Source organism: Plutella xylostella, chromosome 22 (assembly GCF_932276165.1).
Source record: "Plutella xylostella chromosome 22, ilPluXylo3.1, whole genome shotgun sequence".
NCBI classification, from domain to species: Eukaryota; Metazoa; Arthropoda; class Insecta; order Lepidoptera; family Plutellidae; genus Plutella; species Plutella xylostella.
Window position 1 is genome coordinate 7,260,734 of NC_064002.1, and position 27,865 is coordinate 7,288,598.

General features: G+C 36.5%; 1 protein-coding gene across 3 annotated transcripts; it reads right to left on the bottom strand.

Moving 5' to 3' along the window:
- Positions 1-142: 142 nt before the first annotated feature.
- LOC105382566 (elongation of very long chain fatty acids protein) lies at positions 143-27,488 on the bottom strand. 3 transcript variants are annotated; one of them, XM_011552481.3, is made up of 8 exons: positions 27,175-27,488; positions 11,490-11,571; positions 9,910-10,100; positions 7,795-7,875; positions 7,164-7,326; positions 4,340-4,476; positions 2,699-2,884; positions 143-1,671 (listed from the first exon to the last, which is right to left on the bottom strand). In XM_011552481.3, the coding sequence occupies exons 2-8, from the start codon at positions 11,536-11,538 to the stop codon at positions 1,543-1,545; spliced, it is 936 nt and encodes a 311-aa protein (XP_011550783.2). In that variant the 5' UTR covers positions 11,539-11,571; positions 27,175-27,488; the 3' UTR covers positions 143-1,542. The 3 variants fall into 3 exon arrangements, with proteins under 3 accessions (XP_011550783.2, XP_011550792.2, XP_011550776.2); XM_011552490.3 differs by lacking the exon at positions 27,175-27,488 and adding an exon at positions 17,174-17,239; XM_011552474.3 differs by lacking the exon at positions 27,175-27,488 and adding an exon at positions 16,514-16,684.
- Positions 27,489-27,865: the final 377 nt, after the last annotated feature.

Consider the following 27,865-nt stretch of genomic DNA (forward strand, 5'->3'; position numbering starts at 1 on the left):
AAACATGGGTTTTTATTTGGGATTTTTAAGCATGCCCTATCCTATTCCTATCAACCATCGTAGGTACCTACATAGACTAGAATATTATAACTGGGGTATTGACAAATAACAGAGGTTTTAAACTCAAAAATAAAAACAGAAACATTTTGTAAAATCCTTTATTAAATTAATAAATAGTTCTGCAAAAGAGTGAATACGCGGCAAATAGTTGAGCACAGATGTGGAATAGCGGGCCTCACGCCGAGGCCCCTGCAGGCTCCAAGCAGCCACCTCACGGTCCGAGGCCACCATACTAGACAAGGTATATTAAACAGGGCCCCATCTACACCTACAATTTTATCCAATATTGTGAAGACAAACACATCGTGCTGAAAAGCTCAGCCGCTTTGCAATCAATAATATTAACATCAAAATTGTTGTGAGGTAAACGTACCGTAGAAATACTGTATCAAAAGTTCAAAACTGTTTGAGCTAAGGGCGACAAATCGATAAAAACAAATGCAGCTCGCGAATGACACTGGATTGCCTCAAAATCTGATGATACAACTCAAACTTTGCACTGTTAACTTCTAAAAATAAAGTATAAAATATATTTACAAAAATATCCACTAACTTTAAGCATTCATAATCAATTAAACTAATTTGAAATTGCAGGATATAAGTTCGTTGACAAGATTATAAAATTTGCTAAAGCAGATAGTTGATCAAATGACAACTGTTACAGGTTTATAGTTTCATAAATCTCAACAAACTTATAGGTACTGCGCATTTTTAAAAGCTAAATACTGTTCATACTAAAATATATTTACAAAATGCCCGAATAACATTTTACCCACCGTAATATAGTATGCATTGAGACGAAGGTAACTAATGATACACAGGGTACAATGTACTTTATAAGGGACTTGCTTTCCCTCAGTGCCATGAGAAATATGGCTGTATTTAGAATAACATTGCGTAAAAACAAAATTATTTAAGTAGCATTTATGATTAAATCATAATCATAACTAAACAGATATAATATTCCAGATTTCTAAAAATTTGAAGACAACGCATCGCCAAAACGCGATATATTTTTTAATATTTATATTAAGACAACAACATTCGATAAAATACACTGAATACACGTTTTGTACTTAAGAAAAATATATACTTAAGGCATTTCATGAACTTCAGTAAATGTTTGTGCATATAAAGAACTTCAGTCTGTAACGTGATTTGTTAAAGTTTTACACCTAGTTTGTTCTCAAAGAGATATACATACATATAAAATGTTATTCAGTATACACCTTACAGTTTCGGATCGACAGAAAAACAAAGTAACCATTCCAATTCTCTCACACCTTCGGGACCAAATTATTCCTACAAACAACACGGTGACAGGGGGGTTCCTAAACTTATTGGAGGACTAAGGTGGAAATTCAGAATCACGACTACGAAATATTTGGTATAGCAAAGTCCTTGGGCACTCGTGTCGTGTCCCCGGAGGAAACATCCTTGGGCTTAAAGCTTCGCAGTTCACTTGGAAGTGTGTGTCAGCGGCTAGGAGACGGGCCGCCGCCGCACGAAGGCATCTGCTGATGAGGATGCGTACGAGTTGGGCACCTCCGAGCCCTCCGCCTGCTTGTAGTGTTTGCCGTTCAGAGGGCTCGCAGAGTCGTCCATCACAGCCTGCAAAACAAATAAAAAAAACATTATTTATCTCAAAATTTACTTTATACAAAGGAACGAAAAAAATGTGAACATGTAATTGAAATCAGAATTATCAAGGACTTCTCGAACTTCGCACACACTTAACTGAAGTTTTTACGCGTATTTGCAGGTTGTTTTTTTAATCCAATATAAATATAATGTGCATAATGTAATGATGTATGCGAAGGTAGAGATGAGCCTGTCTTCAAATATTATACGGGACTGAGTAAACTTCAGTGATTATTTAATGTGTGAATCGACACTTCACAATGGAGTAAATAGTATAAGTGTCCAGTCATGCTTGCTAAACTATTTTCGAATGATTGAAAATAAACTAAAGCCTCGTGACGAAGATCGTAAGCACTAGAAAATTAGTCGCATTTACTAGACACTTTGCGTAAATATGCAGTTAATAGTGACACTTGTTTGCCGGAGAATAAATTGAGGATATTTATCTTCGTTCGATTTTTAAGTGCATGGTGTAGGTACTCGTATATGCATAAGTCAACATAACTAAAACTTCTACAGTATATTATTATGTTTATAACTCTGCATAATACGGCGTATACACTTGGTTCATAAAATAACCATAGTAGCATTTGCGGTTACCCTTCTGACCAGTTCTGACAATTGTTACAATATTCATCAAGCTAAAATCACCTGCATAATGAGGTTTTTACTGAATAGAATTGTGCTGCAACTGTAATATCTAATATTTCATTACTATAAGACAAATATTGACTGCAAGTTCATTTCAAAGAGTAGAACGATAGGGGCATGATTTTTATCCTACATATAACTTTATCCCTAGAAAAACAGGCGGTAAAAGTATTTTTGACAAGTCATCCTGAACTTGCAACTTACTCATAATCATGACTTGCAAATAAAAACACACACGACTTCCCACCCAAAAGTACCAGGCGCAAATAAAGACACACACACAAATACATCACACACGATATCCCACCTAAAAGTACCAGGCGCACATAACAACCGAAGAGCTCACCATGCAAAGTCCGTTCTTAGCGATGCGCTGGCCAGGCTTGGTGTAGCGCGCCTTGTAGAAGTCACTGAAGAGGAACAAGAAGAGGAAGCCGTGCATCGCGATCCAGTACACGAACACGTGCGGGTACTGGCACGACGGCCGGAACAGCACCTGCAGCTGGTGGCTGAAGATCAGCACGAACTGGACCTGGGGATAAGGAGAGGGTGGGTTAAGAAAGGAATGTCAATGTGATATATAAGGAAATTGGATAATTGGATAATTCGATAAGAGTAGCACAGGACCGAAAAATTAGGATAAAACAAAAGGAGGCATATAGGTTGGAAACATGGTATATATTGACCATGCGATACCTGCACAGTTTAAGGGATGTCTTTATAACTGCAATATAAGTTTTATGGTTCTATTTTTATGTGGGTTTGAACCTTATTGTTTTCATGATACCTACTTATTTTTACTATCAACTTAACTGTTCATAAAAATATAACACTATTGAAAATACACAGTATGCGAAATTGCACACGCATAAATTCGGTTGGACTTTATCGAAGTACTTCGTAGGAATAGGAAGGACCATCGTCATAACAATATACGATGTCAAATAACAAAATAAGTGCTAATCATTATTGCCAAGTCCATCGGGCAAGCGCCGCGAGCTGAGTTCCGCACTCTGCACCACATTAGCATAATTAATTAGAGGTAAACGATCATAGGCGCAGAGGCCGGTCTCGTTTGCAGACCTTGACAATACTGGTCCTTCCATCATTTGAATTTTAGGATGCCTGTATTTCCAAAAAATTTTTTTGTAGTTTTTTATATTTGTTCAACAGAAAATATAGGTAGAATGAGTAAGTTTTCAAATTCAAGTTCAAAATCTTTTAGTAACCTTATATGGATACAGCAGTTCAATCGTACCTAATGAAACCGGAGGTACTCAACTATTTGTGAAAGCGGAGTTTAACTTAGTTCGTAGTAAGTATTTAATTTCCCTTATAAAATTAATTAGTTAAAGAAACTTCTGGAAATTTAAGCAAGTATTTAGTGCCTACAAATTATTGCGCGGAAATTGTAGCCCTCATACTTAGTAAGCTTACGACGGAATGCAAATTTATTTCTAAAATTGCCTGGACCGCAAACATGTAATTATTTGCGGCCATCATAAATTTTACACTTATTTCATAATTTTCCCACGAATTTCGTAATTTGGAAGGGTTACTTAGACTTTGATCTGTCGCGCTGTGAAATCTAGAAGTTTTGGAAAGTAGGTTTTAAATTTATAAATAGCAAACCAGTCTTGTACAACATGTTGCAAACGTTCAGATTGCAGAATGGTGGTCATTTCATCACATTTATTTTGGCTGCTGCATCGGTGCATTGACTGACAACTCAGCTGATTATTTTATCAGATCAGAGGTTCAATATACGATACACTTCTACGATGTAACCATCATAAACCCTCCTAATTAAGCCGCGACACCGATGTACAAGCTATGCTGCAAGGCGTTGCAAAAATGGTATAGTTATCTGATAAGAATGTTTCACGAATTCCCAAAAGTCGTATAATAAAAGTTTTCACTCCTCTTGAGTCACCCCGTCGAGTTTTTAACACCCTGTATGCAGAGATATACAGAGAGATTAACTTACCATCTGGAAGGCGGTGAGGTACTTCTTCCACCAGATGTACTTCTGGTACTTGGGCCCCATGGCCGCCACCATGTAGTAGAAGTACATGACGATGTGCACAAACGTGTTCAGAAGAGCAAAGAACGTCGAGTGACCGCCTGCAACAAAACATTACACTGTTGTTATTCATTTTCTAGATCTAGATGTGTCCAGTCCATCATGGTTCATGGTGAGAAATGGTTCAAACTTAAGAGGGATGTTAAAATATGGGGATATGCAGATTCCATTCGAGAGAGCCCTCCAGAGTAAGTAATAATAATAATGAGATGATAATTTTGTTTATTATAGCATTTATAGCCCAACTATAGGGATAGGCTTTAAAAGTGCTAACACAGAACTAAAAAAATTAATGTAATGTAATCTAACAGTTATTATTATACAATGCAAAGCTACTGTAATACATAGGTCAATTAAGTCAATTGGATAACTCTGTCATTGTTAGGAAGTTTAATTTATGCTCCAAAACTTGTCATGATTAATTAATGATCTAGCGATAAGGGTTATTTTTAAACTTATAATTATTTATCCATGAGTCGACGCTATGACGTGCGCAGGCTGGGGTAATCAACCTTTCCATCGATCGTTTTCGGCTCTCAACGTTTTTTACAGCCTTTTGAAATATTAGCAATACGGTTTTCTTTAGAAAGTACAGGTATACCTAACGTGTGAAAGTTTAGTTCCAAGTAAATTTAGGTATATCTAAGGAGTGGGTCGAAAATATGACAGGCACGCTATTTAACATGAATGCGAATTAATTTATGTGTGCAATAAAACCCATTACAATAATTATCAATATGAGTGGTTTTAGTCTCAATATTACGGGGTCTGTCAAGTGTGTGACAGACACAGACACAGCTGTAGTTGCAAGACGATTTACGCAACGAGGCAATAAAGCCACGGTGTAACAAGTTTATCAAAAATCCTTATCTTCGCGGGACAAATGCCAACAGGTTGGCAAATGAAAACTGGTATAAATCGGAACTCGTCTCGATTTACATGCATGTTTAACATATTAAATGATGCCTAGTTGTTCCTGTGAGCACGTGAGTAGAACACACATGCGATGCCCTTCGCACTTTTGCGGATGTAACGGGCAGTCGCTAAACGACTATTTCAACATCCTTGTCAATTTTATTTACACTATAATTTAATTATAGTTTTAGGAAACACATCTCAATGATTACACCAAACATGGTGGATTCCAATGACGGAATATCAAAATCGCGTCAATTAGCACACGGACTTTGCGTCGTATCTTAGCTAAAGCCTGTCTGCTAATTATTTGAAACACCAAACATTTAAAACAATAACATTAAATTAACACTTGAAAGTAAAATGAATATAAAATGGTATTGTGATATAAAATTGTAGCCCTTTCAGATTGTTAACCGTTTTGAAATACAAATTAGTTGAATAGCGTCCAATCGACCAACGCTCTCAGCCATGATATGTCGCAAGATTCGTATCAAAACTATTGCAATAATAATATTCTTGACCAATAATATACTTGAGATATAACACCGGGATCTAGGTAAGTTCCTAAAAGTTAAAATATGAAGTTACTTATCGGGATTTAATATGGAAATTGTCACTGCCCTTTAGGTCTTCTACCCATAAAACTTATAACCTAACTGACGATTGAACGTCTCAATAATTTCTGCTATAAATTATTGGCTAAGCCTTCGATCAAGACACCTCACAAACGATCTACCTACATGGACATAGATACACATTAAACTTATAATCTCCGTTTTTCAAACGTGGTTACATTAAAACCAATGTAAGTTTCAAAGATCATGCATTGTTTATCAGTGTTGAGGCCATTTATTGATATAACACGTTAACATACTATCGGGTCGTATCTAGGTACTTTGATGAACCGATACGCGAGATGCAACTATCGATGTAATAGTGTGTAACTTGTCTGTAAGATAATAAATGTCGTTATAACGAGATCCGTCTACTGTGTGTTGAGGCTCCTCAAAAGTGAAACATTTCTTACCCGAAAATGGAATAAATGGAAAGTAGGGTCAATGTGCCGCGAAATAAGATAGCGCATTTTCTAGAGTAAATTGATTATAACGGAAATATCTAATAATGCGATTATAAATGACTGTTACGTCAACAAATCCTATAATCAAATGGAAGGATTCCCCTTATCACATTACTAATCCGCAATCAAATTACAATAATTACTTAATTAAATACTTGTGGCCTACTTTACTCGCCTAATTATAAGTAGAGGTGAATTAATTATCTGAATTACTTGTTTGATAAAGCAGAGATTTATTTAATTTAGATAATAATATCATATCACAATTCCCTACGATCGCGACACGATTTATAATTTGTAAAATATAGCATGCGACCTATGTCGTTTGATTGACAGATTCTTATGCTTGGTGAATAAATTTGGATTTCCCTTGAAAACTTAAAACTTAATAATATTTATGGATTTGACAGCTGCTATTGGGCTCATGCTATATTTCACAATGTATAGTTGGTAATATTGTGATGAGCTGTTAAATGCAGACAACGTCATTAAGTTAGCCATTTTCATCAGTTAAACTTGATTGCAGAGTAGCTATCTCGGCCTATCTACATTATTTGGGTTCTATCACACAGCCTGCGGGGCATCACTATGACGATGGCGGTAACGCGACGAGAAGAAACGCTGTATGAAATTAAAGCACTCGGCGGCACTCTGGTGTCGCGTCCTCCCGCCCAGCCCGCTATGTGCCTGGACCTTTATAACTGGACATTTAGACTATTATTAATAATTTACCTGGTGCGAACTTGAGTCCCATCCACACGGAGAAGGGCATGATCCCGTGGTGGATGACGTGCAGCGTGGACACCTGCTCGTTCTTCTTGCGGAGCACGAAGAACAGAGTGTCGAAGAATTCCGTGAACTTGCTGAAGTAGTACCACCAGCATGTGTTGGCCATCTGGAAGTGAACACCTTATTAGCTGGAGCGGAAGAGTTTTGTGCTGTTTTTAAGCGGTATATGGAAACTTTTCGGATGCTTCTCACAGACGACAGCCAATCAGCGGAATCGGAGCGGGCTAAGACCGAGTATACTTTCATCAGTAAACAGCGCTTTAGCGATTAGCATTGACTCCGCTAAGTTTTAGATGGGTTAATATTCCAATTCATTCCAATGTACAATTACCCTCAGTTGTAGTTTTTAGAGCCAGTCAAAGCATCAAATACATACACTATACCTAATATGTATATGAAAATTAGTTAGAATGTGCCAGTTGCAAATGTTGCAACACTCCTAAATGCTATTCGTAAACAAAGCACATACTACATGTGGGAATGCGTTGTGTCGTCTGGCCCTTGAAGTCGTTTGATGGTCTAAACACCCTTGAGCCGCTGGACATGCAAATATTGTACGAAATAATCTACTTACTCGCATAGCCATCGGGCTTCTAGAATAGTCTACGAGTTGGCATCTGAAGTCGTAGTGGCCCCACCATCCGCTCATCAGGTACTGCAAAGTAAATTTTACATTGAATTAACAAGTTTTTTTTAAATTACCTCACCACTTTTTCTACATTGTTATGATAGCTGTTGTATATACAATATCATTTATATTAAGTATGGAGGTATATTATAATTTTAAATCAGCTTGATTCTAGAGCTTCTTGCTCATGCGCAATTTTTAATTTATTTTGGTATTTTTGGATAGAAGGTTATTTGTTATTTAATAGCCATTGTCGAAGGAAGTAGAACAACGGTATTAAGCGTAACACAATGATGCTTAGGTATAAACTATTTAAGATGATTGCTCTACTTTTCACAAATGATAGCAATAAAATATTTAATGTGATGTTTCGGCACATATTATGGCATGAAAAAACACAAGCTTCAGAGTCTGTTTCACAATGTACGGATAAATGTTATGATCTATGTCATTAAAATCATACTTTTAGCTTACTGAAATTACAGTTAAAATATAAACTACTAGCTTGATTAAGCAAGTCTAACTAGGTATGCTAAAGCAAATGGCAGTTTCAGCATGTTTTTTAATCAGAAAGAAAACTTTTATCTAGATCTAGACATGTCTCATAGAAATGTCTCATTAAGATTACGAATTAGAAATTTTTATTGTTAAAATGATTTAATTTATCTGGCGAACCTAAAATTGATATAGTTTGTCACTAAAATCTAAACGACCCAGATGTAGTTTAAAGTATTTTGAATGGCTAAAAATTATTAGGGGAAAAGTCTACGCCAACTTTTGAGTTAACAGTTGTTTAACCTTAAAGTGCATAGTTGCATATTAACTGCCAGTTTCTATAACTCTATCTATCTATAACTGGTAGTTACTTTCATACGATTTTGACATTTTGTTACTTTTGATTATGTCAAAATCATATGAAAGTAACTACCAGTTATGGATAGATAGAGATATAGAAACTGGCAGTAAGAGATTCATGTATTGACTGTGATAAGATCAAGTAAGTTACTAGTGGAGCTATACAATACGCGCCACTGCATTAAAAGATTTAGTTATTACATGCAAATATCAAAGTCTATCCTAGATTTTATGTTACAGATAACACTTATCAGGCGAAGCATGTTTGAAAATTATAATGGCAGCGATAGTGCTAAGTGAGATAAGAAGTACAGTGACACACCTCTTTGACATACATACTATCAATAAAAAAAGTTTCCAACAAAATTACGAATTTTAAACAGGCATTTAAGACTTATTCCGACAATGCAGAGAGATATTTTGTCACATGTTAAACGTGATAAGATAGTTTGATCGTAAGATTAAGAGTTATCGTTTTGTACACGATAATCTTCAGCCAATCTAACAGTAGACTTTGCAGTCTACATTTAAGTACCAGTGTGGGATCTATTGTTATAACATCACTTAAGTTATGGGTAACACTTGATAATGTAAGTGTTATAGCATTACATTATGATGGTGCGTCGTGTTTTGTTCCCACTAGCAGGTTATATCACGGATAGATGCACCGAATAGGTTATTGTGATGACAAAGCGCAGGAAAACACAGATCGTGTACCACGAATCAGCTTGTTTTGTTTCTAGTAAGTGTTACTTCTTGGATTTATCCATAATAAACCCGTTCCAGTAACTACACCTTATAGCAAATAGATTACCAGAATGACTCATTGTTTTAATGTTTACAGTTTATGGACATGAAGTTGATTTTAGATATTAGTGACAGCTTGTTAAATGATCCGTAACTAGTGCCGGAGTTATTAACAATGCAAATGGTTTTCCTTAATCCGTTGATTAACAACGCACTAGTTCAGTAGACTCTCATAAAATTTACAATTCATTTCTAAACGACAGCTACTACCAACCATCATTCATCATTCCCAGTCTCAACCCTCGTTCCCACTATGTCGTCTGTCGGGCCGATTTTTTATTGGATGTTCATTTTATATGTAAATCGGTGTCGGACAAATGTGAACAGCTTCATATAAAATGTTCTGCCACTACGACGATGTAATGGGAACCAGCACACATTCTCACAGCTACAACTTACCTCATAGAATATCCAGGCGCTGAAGACAGTCTGTGCCAGGTTGTAGACGACGAGCACCTGGCGCAGGTCGAAGGGCTTCCTGTTGGCCATGAGCCGCGGGCCGATCACCTTCGCCGCGAGCGCGTAGCAGAGACACGCGCCGATGGTCGGCAGCGGGGACTGCATCATCGCCCAGTCCTTCACGCGAGGGTCTGGAGATAGGGGTGGAAGGTTAGTTGAAGGAAGACGGGTGGAATGTATATTTGAGGTAGAAGGTGTTGTATGTTTACTGAACTTGCAAGTCATGTGCGGATGATAGCTCTGTGGGGTTACCACCATTACCATTACCGAACATTAGCAATAAACAATCCTTAACAGCGTCGCTCGCTTGTCAAATCTGACGTAACTTGTATAGATCTGACAGATGTTTGACCGGCTGCTTATGGTTATTGTTAATTGCTAATCTGTCGGTGGTGGCACGGTAGCTGTACTCCGTGAAGGGATTACATGGGTTATTGATTTTGTTACGGCGATTAAACGATGGATGCGTCGATGAAGACGCCGTAAGTTCGTGTCGATGGGTCACATTCTAGTTCCTTGCATCAGCAATGGAGTGTATTCCCACATACATAATAATATTTACGAGGGAATCTTTCATCGACCGCGGCCGCAAGTACTGTATCGTTCAGTCTGAGATACGAGTGAGAGTATTGCAAAAGACGCAATGCTCAGGCGAGTTTGCAACACTCTCGGCTCACTGTCTACATAGTGGCGGTTTGTGAAATATACGCCGCGTACTAGAGCGTCCCAAGGAATGTTCCGCGAACTAAACTTATTTTTATTTTATTTACGTCCGTTAATTGTCCGTTCACCGCAGGTGTTTTTCCATTTACATTCACAAATTGATAAACAAAGATTGAACCAGTTTGATATACACGTTATTGACGCTAGCAGGTAATTACTGATCCTTATACTTACGCACTAGTTTCAGATCTGCTAGTCACTTCCCCGGTTCGGAATAAGAGGAGAACATTGCAACAACGCAGACTTTCAATAATCTAGACAACCTTCATCGTTCATTTATAACGACCAGGAAACTATGTCTGCTTTTCAAACTATGTTGATTGTTGGTTTTGCTCGTCTATTTAAATATTTGCTACACTTGGTTATGCATTCAGCTTTTATGCGTGCCAACCTTCGAATATAATGCACCTAGCAAGGCAGAGAGTGCGATATGCAGCGATCAGGATGCGTAATGGGCATGGTGACAAAGTGCATGGGGGTAATTGTCTGTGTGACGCCGCCTCGCGCGTCAACTGCTAGTTGACATAACCTCGTTGGGTCTCGGGCGCGTTGCGCACACCAGCTGCAGTAGAATGTTCTGCTCTGATGTAACGCGTTGAGCAACCGCAGCAGCTCAGCGGACTTTAGCCCGCGAACCAACTACCCATTTACATTCAATGGACTCACATACTGAGAATTAAGCTATTACCGCGCCAAGTTCAACGCTCATGAATATGCACAGTTCAGTTAACATGAGCCCGCACTAATTGACTTATAATTGCAGGTTAATGAATGCTTTGTTGTGAAGTGCAACTCACCGCTCCTGTTGTCCAGGAGGTCCCGGTACCAGCTCGAGATGCTCTCCATCTTTGGTAACTCTCAGTTCTCTGTGTCACGAATCTGTAACAAAGAAAGCATCTCACATTAACACCAACAAATTCAGGACACCTTAGGCTTTGTATAGACACAACTCTTGTTGTCATTAGGTCAACTCAGGTTCAAGTTCAAAGGAGATCAAAATGCAAGAAAGGAAGAGGCGACAGAATTATGTCATAATCATAACCGCGACCGATGTTCTTGCCAATCTAAATGGGCCTAGTAAGTTAAGTTTTCATAATCTCATAATTTCATGCTATAAATAAATAATGTATCAAGTGATATAATACACAGGCTTAGGAAACACAAAGCAGGTACCTAGCCAGAACAGTGAAGAAGTACGTAATCGCGAGTAATAATGTCAATAACAACAAATTATAATGTTACAAGGCTCCAGGCGCGGTCTACAAATGGAGAGTTTCGACAGTGGCGTGCGTGACTTCGCATCTATTTCGGTCGCCGTGGGTCAATGTTAATTTGTTAACTCGCGCTTTACTGCAATGGATTTTCCATAATTGTATCCACTTCCGCGCTTAAAATTTGTTTGTGTCCACTGCAACTTTGTAAAACTGCACCGTTTGACACCAAGCTCGTGCAGGTACACGGCAACACCAGAGTCGCAGTCGTAGTAATTAATGTGCAGAAACATTTCAAGAACAGTGATTATTTACGTAATAGCACATGAACACGCTCGTGTAAATGATCACAATTCAAGTATATTTGCACGTCAGACCTTTGACCGTCAACATTGTCGCTAGGAATACATAGCACTCTAGAATAAACGCCAATTGTGGCTGGTGATTGGCGAGACTTAAAAGTAAACTTGATCGATTTTGAATTAATTTTAAGGCAGGTATTCGTAAACTGATTTTATTACTTAATAGCGTGCTTAATTTGGGCGGTCGATCGGTCGTCTTCATAGCTAGTACATTACATATTATTATATTCAATAAGATATGTATCGGTTTGGGGGTAACCACCTATAGTGGACAACGAAGAAGTGAAGTGTTTTCACATTTGACCTGACAAAGCCATGTTTAGCAGTACAGGATAATGGCGACGCGGCCATCATGTACACTAGCGAAGGCGGAAGCAGGCTCGCGCCTCTTCCTGCAGACTTTAACGTACCGACTACACATTGCGGTTTTTAAAAACTGTAGATTTCGCATAAGAGAACGAGTGATTAAGAAGTTTCCGCTTGTTACGTCAGATAAACTCATCGCAGCGGCCTTGCAGGCTGAGAGAAAGGGGCCCCACCGCTGCAGCCACTTGTTGCCGCAATCGACACTGATCCAGATACCCCAAGGATCCGACACACCAAATCTCATTATGACACACACCACAAAATCAGGTCAATCCACACTGTAATGGTAAACAAAGTGAGCTAACTAACGGATAGCAAATATTTACCCAACTAGCACGTTTCAGCTAAAAGCCCCGGAATCTGTAGTAACGAGTACATCGCTCTACGATCTTTGAACACCGTGAAATGTGCGATACAGGAAAATCAACACGATTAGAGACACAACAAAGATACCGTGGGACAACGTAAATATCCTGTTATTAAAATTGGCATTGCCGCTGCAATTATGAGCTGCGCAGCAGAATGCAAGTTGATCTCTGGTAATGACTCCGAGTGTCACTAAGGTTAATATGTGGACTGAAGACTGGAAAATAGTCACCTGGTCATGAGGTCATAGTGAAAATAAACAATAGTATAGATAGAAGGGTGCACTGAAGGTATCAGCGAGCGAGTAACATGACGAGGCGAGGAGCGGGGGGTAGCCGCACGCTGCACTATTGTACAACAGCCTTGACCTCCTTCCGTTGTCAACTAAAAAGCATTCCTCCAGTATATTCAAATCCTGCATAACATCACGTGCATTCGTGTGCGATTGATTTCTAATTGCTGATGCGTTATCTATAACAATTAGGCGCAATGAAATCTGTCTGCTGCCTGACCTCTGGAGATTTCTAATCGAAGATGCTGAATGATTGACTGCCCGATTCAGTCAGGATTCGACCTGATTTGTCGGAAAAATAGGTCACAGGGAGGCGGCGGGTACGCACAGTGGTCGCACTTTCACTGATGGTCGCAGATTTACGTAAAGGTGTTGCGCCAGCGCCGCCGCCCGCGCTGCGCCCGCGCCGCTGACCCACAGCCGCCGCCGCCGCCGCCGCCGCCAGCCATAACCCACATTCGGACATCTTCCATCCAAATACGCTATCGGCTTATTACATCATGTTTGATTAACAAATACCGCCTTAATAATAGACTCAGGTCACATACCAACTATTTGAATTAGAGAATAAATATGTAATTGACCATTCGGAGTGGTTCGTATTTTTGTTCAAACTGAAAAATAATATTGAAAGCAAATATGCAAATCGATAACACAAAAACGTAATAATTATAATTAATTAGATGCCAAATATCTAACATTAAATAATAGCTGCATACTTTTTACAATACTGACGTGCGAATTGAATAAAGCTAACACGAAGTTATTTGATCTTGAATGTCGGATGGACGGTTTATAGAATTAGATAACAAGTCGTAAGAATCTATTACCGAAGCGGGCGGCGGCGTAAGTTCAATGTCGAGCCTCAAGTAGGTTATGCTTGTAAGCTTAGCGATGCCGGTGTCCCGCCGCCGGTTGACTCAACCCATTTAGTTGCCGTTTAGGAAATCAGTAACGGTCGGTTCTTACAAGACATATTTGGCTCTATTTAGATAAGCTAATTGCGAGTACTTTGACATCGCAAAGCTCATAACAAAGGCAAAAGGGGGAGGATGTCATTGCGTCGCATCGGAGTTATCTACAACAATTTATGTGCTTTATTTTATATAGTTGTTTTACTTGATAAGTTCATTAGCTACAGTAAAATTTGCAAAACCCGCGGAGGTTTAAATTTTGTTCATTAATTCCACAGGGATCAAATATCAAATCCTGCCAAAATATGTGGATAAACAATACGGCGGACAACGCCATCGCGATGTTCGATGCGCTTGCGCAACACTAGCGCCATCGATATGCAACGCGGCGACCGCCGAGTGGACACTCGTCATAGTCTCAGCCGCGGCCGCATTGTGTAAGGGTTGCTAAACACATCAACGATCACCGGCATTGTCGCTTGCCATTTTTGTGCCTAGCCGAAGGAACGGGTTACATTTAAGTTCTCATCCGCATTTACTCGACTGAAACTAATCTCACTTGCTAATTCTTGGAGACAAATCCTGGTTCAGCTTTAAACTTTATCACCGTCGCGCTAACAAGAAAAGACTTGAAGATACAGCCGCATCGTGCAACCTGCTGCGGGCCTGTGGACGCTGCCCTAAGCTTTCCACTTCCACTAGAGCTGGTGCATGAGAACAGCACACGGGACTGTGAATCAGGTGCAACTGCTTCTTCATCTTCAATGGATGAGTGTACTCTATTATTGGTTTCAATCGAGTGAATAATACCGAGCTTACCTAGTTATTATGGTGTTTTTTTAAAAATTATAATTATGATTATTATTCCATGGAAAGTTGTGGTAATAGTCGATCTAGATTTTGAAAAATTTGAATGGCAATTAGGAAAATAAAAACAAGACAAGCAGATCCTCTTTGACTTTTAAATTAACGCAACGCTTTTAGTTAATTGAGAAAAGAACGAAATGTTGAAATTGGACATACCAGTTAGTCACACTCCGACTCAATGTCAAAGATCATCTGGTAACGCAAATATCCAATAGGTAATTACCGCACTTTTTCTAATAGGTCACAACCGTTGAAAGTAATAAAATATATATTTAAGATGTCTGCATACTTATTAGGAATACAAAGGCAACTCATTTAATATTCACTGTTAAATATTGAGCTAAGTAAGTGACATTATAACTATTCACCGTAAACCTCAATCGTTATTGTCAGACAGTAGAATAAACAAAAGAAGAAAACATTTGAAATGTGAAAAGAATATATTCAAGTTAATACATAAATATGTCAGATGGTCTTCTTTTGAATACAAAGTTAATACATGACTACATGACACATTAGTGATGTGTCTATGTAGGTTCAAGGTGTCGTCTGTCAGGTTTACACAATAATTATAAAAAATATATTTTATAACATGTGTAACATTCAAGGTTGTTGACTTTCGCGACCATTTATAAAAACATATTACTCGTTTATTGCTTCACATAAAGCTCGGGCTATCGGCTATCATTAATGAAAAAGGGTGAAAGGTCTTTAAAAGGGATACGGATAGTAAACAAGTGCATTAAATAGAGACCTTGACTATTTTTGAGTATGTACAATATGGACTATGGATCAGAGTCAATTTGTACAACAACTCTTGCAAGAAATTGTGTTTCTTGCACGTTCTTATCTCAAAACGTGTACAATTCACTAAAGTTTCTTAGTCATGCATGACAATCTAAAGATAAGATACCTCAGTATAAATCATACAATTTTTTCTATTGAATCATACAATAAGCATAATTTTATGATAAAGATATATGTATGACACAACTACCGATAACAGTCTCAGAAACTGAAGGATCCGGTATTTCGATTTAAAATGACCGTAGTTAAAAGCCTGCTACTTCAGTTCAGTTTTGTTTTCATTAAGAATTTGACAGTATCTCCCTAGTGTTTAGTAACTTATATGTAACCTGTGCCCTGTGCTACTGTGACGTAGAACAGTTTTTAATAACAAGTAGCTTTCATATCCATAAAGTCATGAAGTATGTATAATAAAATGGATGAAGTAAACATGTTTAATATGCAAAATTTGAATGTTTACTATAATTTTATTATAAATACATTTTATTTCATACATTACCCATTGATAACCGTCCTTAGACGTTAAAATATAAACAATAACATAAATTACCTAACCTATTGCTCAGTGACAGCTGAACACAAACAAAATAAATCCCATCTCACCATAACAAATTATAAAAATATCATACTACTCACACGAGTGGTCGTCTATATCCGAAAGAGGTGCGTGACAGAAAGGATGAAAGTGTCCTTTGAAAAGGAGCGCGAGCGCGGCAGTTGAATACAAAATATTACTCTATCGAGTGTCGGTCGGATCGATGCGCGCGCGCAAGGCGTCGTCCGCCGCGGCTGGTACGGACTGAGGCGGCGCGCGCCGGCCGCCTGACCACCCGCTACCACTACAGCCTCCTACGTCACCGCCTGCTGACGTCACACGGAATCCACGCAAGATTCAAACAAATATGCAAATAAATGACAATCTTCTTTTCTAACTTGAAAATTATTAGGTTTTTTCGGAGAAGCGTCTTGCGCTTTGCACTGTCACTGAAAACCACGTAAGATTAAACAAATACCTATGCAAATAAACGATGTATTAAATTATAGGGTTTTGTTAGAATAGCGTCTTACGCTTTTGCATTTGCACTGTCACGAAAAACCGGTCACCATTTGAATATTTTGATTGTACTTTGATTTCGGGACCAAAACAAAAGTTTGTTGCAGATTAAAACCACTCATATTTATATATGGATAGGATTAGGTTAAAACTTTATCACATAGATAAACACGAACAACGCAAAGGTTTTTAAATATCGAATTGATAAAGTAAAAATAAGCACTTTTAAAATTTGGACTCACCTCAAGCGAGTTGTCTCCGCCGAAGGGTAAATCACTACTGTTCACCTGCTGTACGCTACGACGTAATATAAACAAAACTGCATTAAGTTAACGTCTATTAAGGTACTTAAAACCGATAATTCATGGACAAATATGTAATTTACCTATAGATGTCAAAATATTTTAATAACAGAAACGATCTAAGCTACGTAAGACGATATCATCACTAATTTGTTTTGTCAACATTAAAAGGTGTTTTATAGGGAAGCCAATTAAATTAAGTAATGATAGTTTACCTCACTATCAACAAATAATTTGGGGACTTTTCTAGATTCCTATTGACGTAAAAGAAATAATGAGTATCCGGTCCGTTATGCATTCACTGATCTAATAAATTAATGGTGCAGTTGTTAAAAATACGTGAATCATATTTAGACTAATTTGTTTCATATTGACAACAATAATGGTTTCAGAAACTTCTAGATAACGTTTCTTACATTAATTCTTAATTTTGCACGGACCTAGGTACATAATGTGTGAAACCTTTTACTGATCAAGCCTTTTAGCCTTTATTTTCCAGAGCTTTATATTTAGCTTTTAGGTTTTCTTTTGTTTCCGAGGAAACGTTATGGTTGGATTAGAAAGAGTAGAAGAGTACGATTGTGAAATCAAAATAATATATTATCAATTAGGTTGTTTGATCGACGAAGAAAAAGAAACACAGTTAACTCACACCTTTTTAACAAACAACTATCAAGTTGGAGTAATGGATGTTCATAAACAAATATGTACCTACCTAGATACATTTATTTACAAGTGAAACTATATTGTATACGTTATATGCCTTTTGAGTCATTGATAAATTGAAGAACCAATTCACACGGAAGTAAAAAAAAAAGCATTGAAGCGCCAGAAACTGATACCCCGAGTAATAAGAAGGTAGGACTTTAAAAGCTCAAGTAGCTTATACTTGGCAGCCCGGTGGAAGGATGCCCAGTCGTGCCGAGCAGAAGATTCGTGGACTAGGAAATGAAGACTACAGGAATGAGCCAATCGACTCCTAGTTGCAAACATTATTTTTGGTTATCGAGACGTTCGTATAGTTCAACAGTTCGTACCAAAAAAGGCGTTAGATTTAGTTGAAGTCTAAAATGTAGCCCATTGACCGTGCCAAAAGCCTGCATGTTTTTTTTTATTGTTTATCTTTTTTCCGTAATCGTCCAAACTGGAAATATAGGCCGCTCCTAATGAGCACGCCAACACTGTCCTCCGCCTTCCTCATCCAAGCACTACCTGTCTAAGGTCATCGGTCTGGCGGGCCAGAGGGCATTCCACGCTAGTCTGTTTTCATTTCAACAAGTTTCAACTTACAAAGGTTCTACTTATTATTTATTTTATTATATTTGTTTAAAATCTTGATTATACGTCAATTAATGTTTGCATTTCGCAGTTGCGGCAAGGTTAGAAAAGCATACGAGATTTGGCAAACAAATTGAACTCTTCAAAAGCCAATGACTTCTGAGGTTAGAACTTCGTCTTCAATGTGAATAGTCTCATTAAATATAAAAATAAGACAAATACACTTGTAATGCAAACACCGAAAATTTAATATAATTATAATTTTATAAGACTCATGAAGGCCGCGTTAAAATTGTTATTTACTTATAATTTACAATATTGGAGATTCCGAGACTATCTACCTGTATAACTTGAAACGAACGACAATGGAATATTTTGAACAAAATAATTTAATTATATTTTAGGTAGGTACAGAGTCTACCTAAGAAAAAGGAAGTTGTTAATATGTGCCCTTCTTAAACTGTAAACATAATGTTGAATAATTATCAACATTGGCAAAGTCGAGCTAAAGATACATCAAGTTACAACGCAATGGGATTTCGTTTCCACTAATCACGATCTTAGACACTGATTGCCAAAACAAAAAGGGCAATCATCGATTTTATTGTTATTTTTTTAAATATATTTTTCACTATAGCGCGACATGACGCAACAATCGTGAAGGCCTACTGTACGTATACAAAGACTACTTTTCGGCTGGTCCTTATTTTAGCGGCCAACTGATGTAGGAAATATCATATCATCAACACTTCCGTGCAGAAACAGGTAAATGTTCTGCAAAATTTCGTCCATGTAGTTTTATATTTTGGTAATACTGGGGCTACATTGGTACTGTAGACTAGTAAAGCTGAAACGCTGATGAAAGATACAGAGTACTTTTACCCACATCTTAGTTAATAGAATATCTTGAAAGTCTATGAGACTAGTTGTGAATGTAGAATGTGCATGTATTAAATTTGATAGCATCGAATAAATCCAAATTAAATTACTAGGCTGTTTCTCATAGTCCTTCTAATTTTCTGTAACTAATTCCCATATGAATGGATTAATCGCAACTCTGATAATAGACTAATAAAATTATACCTATTTAAAATAAAATTAGTGTGTCCTTCACGGGAAATCATTTTTCCCCTGACAAAAAAATAGGGTAGAGGATTTTTGTTTTGTTTTAATAGAAGGCGAAGCGAAGCTCGCGGACACCAACTATCCCAGATATAGATTTTTGCTGTGTCCCACATACAGGCTTCACTGTATAACATAATTTACGGATAGAATCATATTATTTTATAATAAAGCAATACAGTATATATAAATAGAAATGACAACACTAGGTCCACTTTGCAAGCCACCTACTTTTCCAAATAAAATACGAAAAAGCTATTTCGGTGCCTAATTAATTCATGTTTTGTAACACATACGGTCATATGTAATGAAACCGCCTATAAACATATGAAGCAGGTCTTTGCCAACACAATTTACATATGGATAATACTAGAAAAGGGTGTGTAACCAAAAATGGGTGTGATAGTAACATAATTAGAGTAATTCACGCAATATAATATAAATGGTAGGTACTAGGAATTCTATTGGTTCTGGTAACTATTGTAATGCCTAATATTATTATGTGAACTGAATAATTGAATTTGCATTGCAAAATGCGATATGCCGTTGTTCCAGACATGATTTAAATACACTAATTATTATTATAATGTATCTTACCAAAATTATCAGACTAAATCTTATAAAAAATTATACTAAAGTAGGTATTTATGATAAATACTCAAGTAGGTATTTATGATGAATACTTACCTAGTTCAGTATATAGTATGGAAAAGATAGATGCTATAATAGGGTAGGTAGCAAAATTGCATTCATAATAGAGGTATTGATATTTTTATTTTAATTATTAAAAATGGGATAAACTGAACTGAAAGGTCTCCATCTGGTCTGGGTTGGCATTGATTGATCCTATCGCTAATAATGGGACAAAAGTTTCTATAAAGTGCTATATTATTATTTTATTCATTAGGTAAATTCATCCTTTGTACACAAAGTTATTTATATAGAACTAGCTGTTCCCGCGCGCTTCGCTTCGCCTTAAAAAGTTTTCTTAGCCTATGTTCTTTCCCAGTGTCTAGACCATATGTATACCAAATTTCATTCAAATCTGTTCAGTAGTTTTGGCGTGAAAGAGTAACAGACAGACAGACAGACAGACACAGTTACTTTCGCATTTATAACACCTATTAGTAAGGATATTCATACAATGATTCAATAAGTATAAGACTACTAGAAATTTCAAAAAAACAACACATAGGCAGTTAAAAATCCACCAATTATACTCTAATTTTTAATTCCGCGGAATTCTGACATTTCATTAGTGATACCACTAAAAAAGCTCTTCACCGAAAAAAGGTAAAATTTGGATCCATTTAAGGGCAATATTTTTTTTTATGTTTTCATAGAAAAACATAAATCTAAATATTTACTTGCTCAAGTGAAGTAGGTAATACAAAAATAACAAATATTTCAATACTAGCTGTTGCCACGAGCTTTGCTTCACCTTAATTAGTTTTCCCGTGGGAATTCCGCTATCAAAAGGCTATTTTTATCGCGGAATTCCCTGGATTAACACATAAGCTATTATGTGTTAATCCAGGGTGTCAGCTAACTCCATTCCAAATTTCATTAAAATCGGTTCAGTTGTTTTGACGTGAAGAAGTAACAAAGGTACACACATACATACATACTCACAAACTTTCGCATTTATCATATTAAGTAAAATCACGACTCACGACCATTGTATCGAATTAATTTTAATTACTTTATTTTATTCTTTAGCATGGCATCACTTGCTACTAAAGTCAGGGATAACAAACCTTTTTAATCGATTTCAAATAAAAGATTCTCAATTCGGTAAGTACATAATATGTTCGGTATATAGGTACCTATGTAAGATTATTGGAACTGCACCATATTAACATATGACAATTCATTAAGCCTAACAAATATGAAAAAAAATATTGTATAACTATGTTGAAATGTTTGTTGGTATATATGTTTGTCCACGAATATCACGGAAACGATTGATCCGATTGTTACTATTCTTTTTTAGAGTTCCGTACCTGAAAAGGAAAAAAGGAATCCTTATTGTTGTCCGTCTGTCTGTCACCACCCTTTTTCTCAGAAACGGTTAAAGATATCAAGCTAATATTTCATATAGATGTACATAATGATGAAATTAAAAGGAAAAATATCTCAGGTAAGTCAGAGTTGTACAGAACCCTCAGTGCGCGAGTCCAACTGGCACTTGGCCGGTTTCTTATCGTTGACCTTTCGCGTTGTGATAGTTTGTTGATTTTTATAAACGTTATGGAGCGAACAGTGTTAAGTTAAGCGAGTTAAAAACATGAACCTGGCCCTTCCCAGGAAGCGGCCCCATCTGACAGAGCACAAGAGTCAGACTTTCTCTCTCCCAGAAAGAAGCGTACTCGTGGTTCTTTTGCGCCTAACGTAAAGACCATCATTCTAAATATTTTTTTTTTTTTTGTAGTCACTGTAACATGCAATCGGTCTTGAGTACCATAAGCAGTTGTTTGGAGAGTGTTGATGACGTTTTAGGCACTCCCTCCCATCGTTGGGTTGCCTTCTTATTCAACTGGTCCTAGACCGTCCCAAATGTGCTTTCTTTTCAGCCTTCTTATTGGAATACAACTGGTGGTAAATATTTAAAAATATAATATAGAAAATTTTCCGGATACAACTGATGTTCAGACTCGTATTGAAAAAAGTACCCAGCCAAAAAAGGTTTGTGATCTCTGACATGTCAAAAATTGATAACTGTCAGAATTCCGTGAGATTAAAGATTAGAGTGTAGGTGCATCATGTATTTAAATAAATAGAAGAACAGATGCCTATACAATATAAATGTCCAAAATTCAAACCTTAACTCAAATATAACAAGGAATCAGATATTCGAGATTAGAGGCAATAAAACCCTCAGACATTTTGGTATAACAAAAACAGTTTTGATGTTACACAAACACATCAGCTTGTCCAACAAACAAACCAATAAAGAACCGAAAGTACACAAACAATCTGGAATTTAGAAACATAAGCACCTTTAAATAGTAGGTACAATAGTTTTTTTCTAATACTAATCAGTGAGTAAAGCTTGTTACACCAGAGGTATGGGTTCAATGCCACCCCTGATTGTGAAAGAAAACATCTTGAGAAAACCCGCATATCTAGATTTAGTACATACATAGATTTAGTATGTACATTAGTCATGGGTCAACCCTTCAACCAGAAGAGACCGAGACTTTGCATAACAAGCAAACCACCCTGAATTAAATGGAAATGGCTAATGAATCAAAGTCTGTGCATGGCTGTAACTTTTACTCTCAGATGATAAACATGCCCACTGCATATCTAAATGCATAATAACTTACACTGATTATGAAGATCAAAATTTCTACAAATGCTGAAAAAATACATCTGGACAAAGCACAAACAATTAACTGCAAAATAAGATCTATGGACTTCCTGAATGGGTAAAGGACATGCAATGATTAAACTCATATGGACCTAAGGTAGGTATTCAATACAGAAATCTTTTTCATGTAGTCTTTTGGGTGCCGCCCTAGTGTGTATATATTTTAAAGAAGCTGTTAGCGGGTAAGAATATGTTCAGAGGTGGTGTAAGTGTTCCACATTAAACACATTATTTTATGTGCATATATAGAAAACTAGGTGTTCCCGCAAGCTTCGCTTTGCCTTAAAAAGTTTTCCCGTGTGAATTCTGGGATAAAAAGTAGCCTATGTTCTTTTTCAGGGTCTAGACCATTGGTACTCAACCTTTTTTATATAAGGGCCACAAACACGTTTAAGTCATGGTGTCGCGGGCCGCAAGCAACATTTTTTTTAACTATTTTAAAGAGATGTAAACTATCGAATAACAATATAAAAACACATGCATATACTACTCTGTGTAAAAAGTATCGGGATTAGATCAATAAAACAAAAAATGATTGTTATTCATCCAAATTAATTTTATCATCTTCAAAGTATGCTCCTTCAGAAACGATACACATAGGTACAGTGCAACTAAAAAGTCCTGACAGTAAAGAGTGCGATTTTGCTAAGACTTTTTATTATTTTCAGTTATTTATTTACATTTACATTTTACATACATTTTAAAAATAAAATACCGATTGATAATAGCTTTTTAACGGATTTGTCCTTAAATAAATAACTATAATGGATCGATTAAATACGGTCTTAAACAATTAGTTATAATCCACTTTCGTTTTCAGGACTTTATAGTTGTACTGTACGCCACCACAACATTTTTTTAAACGCTCTGTTTCCAGAGTTGTGTTTAGTACTTGCGGCGAATGTTCCTTTTTGTCTTCTATCGATTGTTAGTTAAAGTCATGTTGACTGTTTTCTTTGACTATCGTGGTGTTGTGTCGGAATTCTTGCCAGAAAGTCAAACAGTAGGAAAATAATATCATTTGCGGGTTATGTAGAATTTAATACAGCAAATTCGACGAAGATGTGTGGAAAAAAATTTGAGAAAAGATTTTGCACCACGATAGCGCGCCTTTCGCACAAGGATCAAGGATAATGAGATGTATACTAACTTATTTAAGATAATAGCTGATGAGTTTGAGAGTAATTTTGAAACGAAGGAAGTTTTGATAGACAATAAAATTAAATTTTGTGACTGGGCTACAGATGGTATTCGCAAAAGCAGGGCGACATTATATGATCTGTATGAGATGAAAACATTCATACTCCGCCCTGACTTTCAATCTTATGTGAAGAAATATAGCAAAATGTACAAATGTGTCTGTCACTGTGCGAAGACAATTTTTATTAATAACAAGATTAAAGACTCGGCTAACAAATCTAAGGCCATTTGGAATATTATTAATAACGAAACGGGGAAGAATCGAACACGCGAGACTAATTTATCTTTAAAGGTAGGTAATGACATAATAACATCAAATGACGAGGTGGCGAGAGTCTTTGAAGAGTTTTTTACGAACATTCCTTTAGAGACTACTTGCAACCTAGATTCTTCAGCTACATTAGCTGAAACCCTGATGAAGGAGAACGCACCTTCAACCGATAAGGAATTAAAATTCAGATATATAAATACATTAACTATTATAAAAACATTTAAGTCCTTAAATATGAAGAAAACTGAAGACTTGTGGGGAATGTCAGTTAAATTTGTTCTTTCTATTATTAATAAAATCGCCCCAATTTTGGCTAACATTTTTAATAAATGTATCGCTGAAGGTGTGTTCCCAGATCTTATGAAATTGAGTAAAATTATACCTCTGTTCAAGAGTGGGGATATGGAGGACCCTGCAAATTTCAGGCCTGTCTCGGTTCTTCCAGTTTTGAGTAAAATATTTGAGAGGATCATACTCAGTCAGATGCTTTTGCATTTCAATGAAGCTCGATTGTTTCATAGCCAGCAGTATGGTTTTACAAAAGGCAAATCAACAACCGATGCCGGTACTGCGTTAATTAAGCACATATTTGACGCCTGGGAAGACCATCACGATGCTATTGGAGTCTTCTGTGATCTGTCGAAGGCGTTTGATTGTGTAGACCATCAGACTTTAATTTCGAAACTGAGATACTATGGAATAGGAGGAAAGGCTTTAGATTTGATAGCTTCATATTTAGACAAGAGGCAACAAAGGGTCGATATTAATAATACTAAATCACAGGGGGCTCATGTAAAGATAGGCGTCCCTCAAGGATCTATTCTAGGACCATTTTTATTCCTCATTTATATTAATGACTTGCCTTTTATGGTTGAAAAATTGACTAATATAGTTTTATTTGCTGACGATACTTCTTTGCTTTTTAAAGTTAAAAGAAGTGAAAATATTTTTTATGAAATTAATTCTATTCTATCTGACATACACGATTGGTTTACCGTAAATAATCTTTTATTGAATTCTAAGAAAACGAAATGTATTAAATTTACACTGCCGAATGTTAGACAATGCGATACTAACATTATTCTAGATGGGAATAAATTGGACCTAGTTGATGATACTGTCTTTCTTGGTATGACTATAGATTCAAAGTTACAGTGGGGACCTCACATTGCCAAATTGGCTGGAAGGTTGAGCTCGGCAGCTTTTGCTGTACGGAAAATTAGACAACTGACCGACGTTGAAACCGCCAGATTAGTTTACTTTAGTTATTTCCACAGCTTATTGTCTTATGGCATTTTGCTTTGAGGTAGAGCCGCTGATATTGAGACTATATTTGTATTACAGAAAAGAGCCATCCGCTCTATATACAAACTTGGTTCCAGGGATTCATTGAGAGAACTATTTAAAGAAATTAACATCCTTACAGTTCCATGTCAGTTCATTTTTTCCAATTTAATGTATGTACGAAAGAATATTTCAACTTTTGATACAATTGGCAGTAATCATGACATTAATACTAGGAACAAGCATAAGCTGGCTTTTCCAGCGATGCGTCTGGCGAAAGTTAATAAATCGTTTTTGGGGTACTGTATTAGATTTTATAATAAGCTTCCAGCAGAAGTTGCTCAAATGCCAGAGAATAAGTTTAAGTGTTACATTAAAGAGAAACTCAGTAAAAAAGCTTATTATAAAATTGATGATTACTTAGAGGACGTTAATGCATGGCTGTGATAAGTAATTAGCTCTGCTCATATTATTATAATAATTATTATTAAGCTTATATGTATTGTATACCAACTAGTTTAAGTCTTTTTTTGAAAAGATGACTCAGGAGTTTCTTGCCTCCGTTCTTCTCCTTAGACAGAAAGAGCCCCCCCTTATCCGAACGGAGAGTAATTTGTAAAAATTGACGTTCATCAGAAAATTTTATATTTGTACGATGAATAAAAAATTTTGACTTTGACTTTGACTTTGGATCATCATTGTGAATGAATTTTTAAGCAAACACTCATCAAATACCATCGAGTATCCACCATATTAACCAGATATGGCTGCAGCTCACGGCCCTTGCTTCTTTTTTTCCTAAATTCAAATTACTACTTCGAGGCACTGTTTTCAATCGATAGAAGACAATAAGGAATAATCGCCGCGAGTACTAAACACGACCCTGAAAACAGCGTTTAAAAACATATTGTGATGATTGGATAATTTAAATTTGGATAAAATAAATTTGGATTAATAACAAACATTTTTTGTTTTATGGATATAATCCCGATACTTTTTACACAGAATGTATATTCTCTATTATCTCTCATGGCACGCGGGCCACTGATAAAGGCCCGGCGGGCCACATGCGGCCCGCGGGCCGCAGTTTGAGTATAGCTGGTCTAGACCATATGTTTACCAGATTTCATTCAAATCCGTTCAGTAGTTTTGGCGTGAAAGAGTAACAGACAGACACAGTTACTTTCGCATTTATAATATTAGTTAGGATTTATATATGATAAGTTTCTAATTCTAATATTATTTATTTGTGTATTCCAAAATGTGAGTAGGTATTTTATTTATCTTTAATTATAGTAAAGGCTACCTTGTTGGATACGGCATGCACTACTGTTTAACATAGCTCGTTGTAGGCGTATACATTTAAAACAAGGACTCTTTAAATTTGTGACTTGGTCGAAAAATTAAACTCACCTGTGTGTTAATCCCGATCCTTTGCAGAAAACATCCAGAAATAATTTGCTAATAAGAAATTGAATGGAAACTAATCGCTGCAGCCAAAAGCCGATAAGCGAATAGATTTTCCTCCACCCAATGATTGATGACTAATTTAGGTTATAAAAATAGCCGTCACTTAACTAACGTTATCTGGAGTTTAGATTATATGTAGGTAAAGCTTTATCCATTATCTAATCAATATTTAAGATGTATAATACACTATAGAATCACTTTTACATGATTAAATAAATGCAACTTCAACATTTTTGTACTGAAGCGAAGAATGCCAGAAAAACGTTTGGTTTCACGTCATACAGTAACTTTCTCAGTTAATTAATTCATTGCGTTTAGTTTTACATTTTAGTTGATTTTAGTCTATGGTTTTAGGATAATAAAATGTTGTAAGTTCGAGCAAATAAGTAAAAAATATATACATTTCATGAGTATTATCTTTGTAATTTACTGAAAAGAATATATTTTTATTATTATTACCGATTAATCATACAAAAATATAAAAACAAAACGTAGGTCACACGCCATCTATTGACGAATAGCATTCAATATAAAATTCGAGATGTCACTAATCTCTGTCAATAGTGTTTATATCGGACCACAGATGGCGGGACTATTCAAAATAGTGTTTCTATCGGACCACAGATGGCGGGAC

Coding starts and splice junctions, on each gene's coding strand:
- LOC105382566 (XM_011552481.3), bottom strand. CDS start 11,538: ATGGAGAGCATCTCGAGCTGGTACCGGGACCTCCTGGACAACAGGAGC. Junction 7,876..9,909: donor GCGCCTGGATATTCTATGAG/GTAAGTTGTAGC, acceptor TTTACTTTGCAG/TACCTGATGAGCGGATGGTG. Junction 7,327..7,794: donor GAAGCCCGATGGCTATGCGA/GTAAGTAGATTA, acceptor GTTCACTTCCAG/ATGGCCAACACATGCTGGTG.